General features: G+C 54.4%; 1 protein-coding gene across 2 annotated transcripts in view; it reads left to right on the top strand.

Moving 5' to 3' along the window:
• The first annotated feature begins 2296 nt into the window (after positions 1–2296).
• Positions 2297–8119, top strand: part of Padi1 (peptidyl arginine deiminase 1) — a 30327-nt gene continuing 24504 nt past the window's right edge. For both annotated transcript variants that reach the window (XM_004850388.3, XM_021262907.2), the window contains exon 1: positions 2297–2480. In XM_004850388.3, coding sequence (XP_004850445.2) covers positions 2389–2480 — 92 coding nt within the window. In that variant the 5' untranslated portion in view covers positions 2297–2388. The remainder of the gene's footprint in view (positions 2481–8119) is intronic.

The raw sequence follows: 8119 nt of genomic DNA, 5'->3' as shown, positions 1-8119 counted from the left end.
AACATGGCCTTGTGTTCTTTAGGGATCTACTCTTTATGCTCCTCATTACACGCCATGTGAAGTGGACAGGTTTACTCAATAAATGCTATTAAATCAAGTGCCTCAGGTCCTGGCTAATTGGGTTCGGGGTAAGGGTGATGGAAGAGCCATCCTGAAGTGCTGTTTTGCCCTCTTGTGTGTCCATAGCCTAAATCTAGACTTAGCCCTGTGCCTTCAGATATGATGGACTTGGCAGATTAGCAACATTTGCCAATCAGGTCATTCCAGAAAGATCTTCAAAGTAAAAAATAATCAAAATAATGTTTCTGCCACTTCCTAAGTAGGCGAGAGGTTCCTGGAGGCAGGGACTGTGGGCCTCCAGTTCCCCCTCAGGGGGTGGTCCCCTTTTCTCTGACTCTGCCTTTGCTGCCTCCCGGACCTGAATGCAGAGTTCTGGTTTATCGGTCCCTTTTTCCGTCTACACAGTGGCCACCTGATGTGAGGTGGCATGGCTGAGGAGGCATGTTCTGTGACTCTGTCACCCTGATGCTCAACTTGAAGGGAACGTGTCACCTGCAACTACTTGTCTCCATGCCAGTCTCACAGACCCCTGGTGGTTGGCAAACCCAGTACAGAATAGCCAAGCTCCTGCCCAGTGCCCAATTTCTCCATCTCTCTGATGCCATTCTTGTTGCTTGGGCCCAGAATGCTTCAGTTATCTGTGGTTCCCTCCCCACTACCTCGTGCATCCAATCCATCAGCAAATGTCTTCAAAGTCTGTGTAGAATCCAACCACCTCTCACTGCTTCACTGCTACCCTTGGGATCAAGGCACCATCATCCCCACCTAGAAGACTGAAGAACCTCTTGGCACTGACTAATGGTATGCACACTTTACTCCCTGAGCTTTGCTTATTTGCTTATTTGTCTAGGCAACCCCCCTAGAATGTCAAGGGCATTAGAGCAGGGATCATGGTTTGTTGGGTTTACCTAGAGTGCCCAGCACATAGGAGATGCCCAACAAACACTAGAGAAATGAGTGAATGAAATCCCAAAAACTACAGCACGGGCTCAGAACCTGTGCCCCTGAGAGGGGAAACAGTGCTCCTCAGTCCCACACTCCGAGCTCCTGGCCACATTCCCTCCTCTCTGGCTGGTCAAGGGTGCCCATGAAGACTGGTCTCTGACACTTGTGGTCATTCAGTGCAGTGAGTCAGGTGGACCAAGTTAAGGCCCTGCCACTTACTAGCAGTGTGACCTGAATGTGGCCATTCTCTCACCTGTCAAGTGAGGACATGAGTAATGGGGACCAGCACTTCTCATAGGCTTTGTGCTAAGCCTCTTACATGAACCTCATGTCTTCTCCACACCTACCCAATGCAGAAGGTCCTATGTTTACACGTACCATCTTACACATGGGGAAACTGAGTCACAGAGAGCCTAAATAAATTGAGGGCCATTGGTTGTTGTAAGAAGTAGAGTCAGGATTTGAACCCAGACACTCCTGTCATCATCTTTATGCACCAACCTGCCGTCCTCCCTCCTTTCCTTCCTCCCTCTTTCCCATCAGCCCATCCATCCATCCATCCATCCAGTCAGCCTTCTCTAATGGAAACACCTCTTGTGCTCTCTAGGAACCTACTTTTTTATACTCCATACTATAGTCCATGTGAAAGGGATGGGTTTATGTCAAGAAATGCTATTAAATAAAATAACTCAGGTCCTGGTTAATTGGGGAAGGGGTGATGGAGGAGCCATCTGAAGTGTCATCTTGCTGTATTCACAGGATAAACCTAGTACCTTTGGGTGCAGTGAGCTTTACAGCAATCAAAGGTGTTGGCAGTAAGAAAGATCACTCCAGAACAAACCTCAAAATCAGAAGTAACCAAATAAATGTTTATGTCATTTTTATATTTCCCACCTGTCTCCACTGTGCTTTAGATGTCACCTGACCTCAGTTTAGGAGATATGACCTGCCAACTGCTTAGCTGGCATGGGGCACACAGTCAGCCCTCAGAAACGTTGACAGCGTTGGTGTGGGTTCAGGCACCGAGTCTGTGGACAGAGGCAAAGCTACAGGTGGGGGCAGGGGCAGCTGGGGAGCCAGGCTCCACCCGGGGTCCCCAGGGAAGCCCACTTCTCCATTTGCCAGAGTCTAGAGCCCCTCCTCCCCAGGCCTCCAGGATTGACAGCCCAGGAGTAAAGAGGACCGGGCGTGGAGCCAGGAGGTGGGGACAAGGCTCAGGCAGGCTAACCAGGTTGCAGGGGGAAATTAAAAGGGAGGAGAGGAGCACCAGCCCATCAGAATTCACACTCCTTCCTGGTGCCCAGGTGCCCGGGAGAAGCCGGGAGTCAGGCGTGCAGCCACCGGGTGCCAGAGCTGTCCTTGGAGGTGGGAGTGGCGGACAGGATGGCCCCGAGAAGAGCTGTGCAACTGTCCCTGAAGAAACCCACCTACGCTGTGTGTGTGGTGGGAGCTGAGATGCTGGTGAACGTCCACAGGTGAGAGCCACGGGGAGGCACCTGCCTGGCTGCACAGGGCTGTGCTTGAACTGGGGACCCAAGGCAATGGGCAGCCGTGCCGGGAACCAGCTGGGCTTGTCAAGGGTGAGGATGCAGTAGGAGGCTGTTTGACAGCAGAGAAGGTGGAGTTGGCTGTGGAGGTGGGAGAGAGGGATGAGGGTCTGGTCAGGTGCACCTGGGCTCTGGCTCCTGGGCACTGGGGTTAGGACTTTGGCCTCCGGCCCCTGAACAAGGAAGGGTCCAGCCTCAGGATTCCAATTCTGTGCCCTGGAGCCAGGCTCTGGATTCTGGATTGTGTTCTGACATCCGAGCAGAGCTTGTGTGGGCCATCAGAGTGAATGGTTCGGGATGGGTTGGGGACCGAGCCTCCCCTTCCATCCCCCATCTCTCGCCAACTCCTCATCTCTCTGCAGTGAGAGGTGTGCACACCAGCTTGATCCTGGAGCCCAGACAGGGAACTGGCATGACCGGGATCAGGGGAGAGGCTAAGGAAACTCAACGACAATCTAAGAAGTGAGCCTGGGGCACGGCATGAGACCGTGATGATGATGATGATGATGACCATGGTGGTGACGATGGTAACTGCGATAGTGGCTGTGATGACGTGGGAGCGAGGCAGCCATAATATTAGCTTCTCCTGTGGGCTCAAATCATCCTGGACCTGTCTAGGTGGGGACTCAGGGACCTGGATCGGCCTCAGTTTCCTCACTTGCCACTGAGGAGTTAGGCTTGACAGGCTGGATTCCACTGGGGGCCTGTGACCAGTGGAGCTGAGCTCCCATCACCTTCTTGGGTCTGAACCCCTGTGCTTGCCCAGACCAGTGAAGGGGTGCTAGGCCCAGCTTCCCACCTGGCCTCAGATTGAGCCTATGCCCTGGAGCTTTCCCTGTTCCTCTCCTGGGCACTGGCCTGGGACCAAGCGATCAGATAGGGAGAAAAGTTAGGAACCCTGAGGGCTGGACCTCGACCCATAAGGAGATCCTGTTTTCTCCTACCCTTTTAACACAGGGCCACCAGATTTAGTGAGTGAAAATGCAGAATGCCTAGTGAAGCTTAAATTTCAGATCAAATAGAGTTTATATGTGTGTGTATGCATGTGTGGTGCTAGAGATTTTGCTTGTTCGCTTTTTGAGACAGGGTCTTGCTATTATTTCAGGCTGGCCTTTAACTTACTGTGTAGCCAAGGCTGGCCTCAAACTCACAGCAATTCTCCTGCCTCAGCCTCCCAAGTGCTGGGATCTGTACAACATGCGTGACCAAATCTGGCTGGTGTGGAGATTGAACCTAGGGTCTTATGGGTGCTAGACAAGTGCTCCACCATTTGTACCTCCAGCCCTCAGAAAATATTTTAAATGAATTGCATGGGACCTACTTACATCACAAAAATCTGCTGCTTAGCTGAGGCTACGCTGTAAGCAGGCATCTACCCTGCCTCGCAACTGGAAATCCTACTTTAATACACAGGGTGGGGAAGGTGTCCTTGGGGGCCCTACCTGTCTGATTCCCTGCTGTCATCCAAGGCTGGGGTTGTTTCAGGAATGCACTTTTAGAACCTCAGGGCTTTTGCTGTGCTGCTAATTAAGGCCAGAAGCATTTGACAGGGAGCCAGAAAATCTCAGTTCTGGTTCTAGTATTGTTACCGACTCACTGCCAAGTCACTGGCCCCCTCTGGGCTTCATTTCTGAACCTGAGGAGACGAGCTGGGTCCCCTCTGCAGTTCAACATGGGGGCAAAACCCCAGACTCTGGAGGTGGGCAGATTCATCTTTTCATCCTGGCACTGTTCATGCGTGGCTGTGTGACCTTGGGCAAGCTGCTGCCCTTCTCTGAGCCCATTTCTGCATCTGGCAAATGGGGAAGCAATAGTGCAGACCTTAATGGATCTGGGAAAGAAGTGAGACTATGCACATATAGGGCCCATTGTTTGGTGGGTGCCCTGGCAGGGGGAAGTGCTCCCAGCTCTGGGGGCCCTGGGCCGGGGTTTGGGGGCTCCCTCCCACATGTCTGCTCTTCCCATTGCTCCTCAGAGGTGGCAGGGGACGAGGACAGTGCAGGGTGTGTGTGGCAGGAGCACGGGGCATGCTGTCTGCAAAGCTCTCTAGTGGACACCAAAGGCCTCGGGACCTTGCAGAGCATCTTGCCAGGTGAGGACACAGGAAGTGGCTTGGGGGTGGCAGCGACCATCCCCTGCCTGATGCTGGGAGGGAGGCAGCCCATGGAGATGGCCACCTTAGGTGTGGGGCACTTGGGTCAGATGCTGAGAGCCCAAACCAGAGCCGAGAGTTTACACTGCAGCGCTCAGAAGCCTCCTGCTGGTGGGGTGTATGATGGTTGGAGTGGGAACCTGGGGGATCTCAAGGAGCCTGAATCTTGCTCCAGGGGTGGTGGGCCAGGCAGATGGGCTGTGCTTGATGATGGCTGATGAGCTCGGGGCACCCCACCCCCTTGCCAGGTTCTGGGCTCTAGCTGAAGCCAAGCAGGGAGTTTATAATCCACCTTGCTGGTAGGAGCAGGAAAGCTGCCCAGAGAGGTGTGCAGGTCCTCGGAACTGCCCGGAGCCTGGGCCCTCTGGGAGATGGGTGTGCAAGGTGACATCACAGGAAGTGACTCACTCCCTGGGGGCTGCATGGACTGGTTATTTGGAGATATATTTGTGTTTGGGATAATTGTGTGGCCGGGGGTAACCCAGCCTGAGGAAGCCTTTTAGGGCTCTCCTGATTCAGCACCTGCTACAGATTCCACCCGCTTGCTCCACTCTGCCGAGCTAGCTCATCACTCTGACTCTATACCCCAGTGGGCTAGCTCACCACCCTGAGTCCTTCCCCCAAGGGGGCTAGCTCTCTACCTGAACCCCACACCCCAGCAAGCTAGCTCTCCATCCGGAACCTTTCTCTCATGTGGGCTAGCTCTCCATCCTGAGTCCTCCCCTCAATGGGCTGCCTCACTACCCTGAGTCCTTTCCCCAGTGGGCTAGCTCTCCATTTGGGCTCCCTGGATCTTGTTGGATTGTCCTGGATGACCCTGTTCTTGCCTGGGGACTTCAGGTGGCTCCCAGAGGCTCAGGTCAATAAAGTGGTGCTGGGCATCATGGGGAATCCATTGCTGGTCTGAATGGTCCCCCTTGCTTGTTCTGAGGCCCAAATTAGGATTTGAAGCTGGAGGCCACAGTGAACATTTGTCTTTTGGGATGGAGAAGCCTGGCTGGGCAGGAGCTGGGGCCTTTCTTCTGCACTTCTCCCAAGTCTTCCTCAGCCTGCAAAAAAACCGCTAAGGCAAAACAGACTGCAGCTGGGAAAGCGGCAGGACTGTCGAGTTCAGGGAGAGAGGCTGCTGGGGGCCCTCACACAAGCTGCAGAGGGCTGGGCAAAGGCATTTTCTGGGGTTCCCTGTGTTTCACAAACCAAGGATGGCACAGCAGAGCTGTACAGTATAGTGGGGATGCTTTCCTATTGTTTACACAGAGTAAATGAATGCTTTGAATGCAGAGCTACAATGAAGCTTAATTGGGCTCCTCTGGTGGTAATTACAAGACTGGTGCCGACTCTAATTCCTAATTCCCAGTGAACACCAGGCTGTGACACCCTCTCCTCTTGCTCCATCCTGTCCACAAGGACACCCTTATTTGGCAGTCAGGTTCCTAGCTGAAGTTTGAGGGTTCCTGGACCACAGGAAGCAGAGGAGAACACCTCCATGGGACCCCAGGGGTGTCAAATCTGGGTGTTCTTGGGATGTAAGGTCCTGGCACCAGGAAGGCTCTGAGAGGCCAGGTCCCCCCACCCCACAGTTCTACAGATGTCCCTGCTTCCCTGGACCCCCTCACCACCCACCATTTCGGACAGGTTGGGAGCCCCACCTCTCCCTTACCCTTACCCTTTCCTGTGGCTTCTTGGTTGCCAGTCTTTGGATGCCCCTCATTCTGCCCATCTCCTCTTCCTATCCCAGGCCCAGTTGCACAGCTCTCCCCACCCTTCCTGGACAAGAGGCCCAGGATCAGCCAGGCAGCTCTCACTTTGGACCCCAGGAGGAGTTTGGAGGCGTTATGAGTGGAGGGAAGCAGCCTCCCCCGACCCTGTCCTCTCCACTCTGTAAAGAGAAGTCTCTTTGTCTTCTCTGTGGTTGCTCAGCTCTGCCAAGTTGTCCTTCCCAGAGAGGCAGCTGGAATGAGCTGCAAATCCACACACCCGGGAGGGAGCCCCAGCTGTGAGCAGAAAAGCCAGTGTCCCAAAGGCTGCCATTCCTGGCACCCGGGCCCTTGGGCTGGTGCTGAGGAAGCTGTGCTTCCAAACTCACCCTGGCTCCTGAGCAGAGAACCTGGTCCTTCCGAATAGGAGTCAGGGCCACCCGAAGCCCTGCTAATAAGCACGTTCCTGGCCACATTCTCGACCCTGCTGTGTCCCCCATCCTTGTCCAGGTATCAGGCCTGTGCCAGCTGAAATGGGCGCACAGGGCAGCTGTGGGCCAAGCCTGCCTGGCACCAAGCTTGCTGGGCACAGGACAGCATGGGCTGGGGCATGTGGACCCCTGGAAGGAGGAAAGTGGCTGTCCCCGAGAGGTGCCCCCGACATGGGAGAGCCAGTGAGATGGCTGCAGAGAACAGGATGGCCTGTAGTCATAACTCTGGGCTGGGGCCAGGCTGGTCCTCACAGGTTGTGTGAACTTGGCCAATCACTTAGTCTCTCTGAGCCTGTTTTCTCCCACGCTAGGTGGGGATGACATCACCTGTTGTTTATACCTGTGAGGTTGGCACCTTTATTTCCCCCACTTTACAGATGAGGAATTTTATAATCCACAGAGCATAGGTGTGCTCAGGGGAGGGGAGAAGTGACTCAGGAGGCCGGCTTTAAACTTGGGGTCCTTTCTCTCAGCATGCACTGGTTCCCAGTCCCTTTCTGCCTCTGCTGGGAATGCCAGTGAGTGACAGCTGTGCCCTTCTGCAGGGCATGGTTCCCTTGAGGGAAAGCCTGGCCAGCTGGGCCCTCCTTCTGGCTTCCCTGGGTGTGACCTCCTTGAGGAGTGGCAGGGCACAGAGCGCCCATGATCAATTGATTGATATCTGCAGGGAGAGGACTCAGCCATGCCCTCTGTGATGCCAGACTTCTGAGAAAAGGTCAGCCAGGGACAACTATGAGCCCCACTTTGCAGGCAAAGAGACAGAGACTTAGAGAGGTTGAAAGGCTTTTCTGAAGTCACACAGCACACAAATGCTAGAGCTGGGATTTGAACCCAGGTTTGCCTGATTCCAGGTTCTGCGAGCCTGATGCTGAGAGAGCCCATCATCTGGGAATTTGCTGGGTCAGTGTGAGGGGTGCAGTGGGAATGGGGCAGTGTGTGATCTTTGGGTCAAACCCCAGCTCTGCCACTGTGGCCCTTTGTGACCACTGTCTACATTTTAGTTCTGCTGTGTAAAGTGGGGGGAAAATAACTCACTTGCTCGGGTGGAAGAGAGATGCAGTAAGGACTCTGCGGCCTGCTGGGGGCCTCCCAGAGGCTGGGCTGGTGGCCCTTCCTCTCTGCGGTCCCTGAGCCCAGGACAGGACGGGGGATTGGACGACCTTGCTGTGGAGCTGCCAGCCTTGTTTTCAGCTCCTGCCCAGCCACTTGTGGAGCTGGCTGCACCGG

The sequence above is a fragment of the Heterocephalus glaber genome, unplaced genomic scaffold (assembly GCF_053883595.1).
Source record: "Heterocephalus glaber isolate CG9 unplaced genomic scaffold, H.glaber_assembly_v1.0 deba00001452, whole genome shotgun sequence".
Lineage (NCBI taxonomy): Eukaryota > Metazoa > Chordata > Mammalia > Rodentia > Bathyergidae > Heterocephalus > Heterocephalus glaber.
This window is presented reverse-complemented; position numbering and strand designations above follow the sequence as displayed.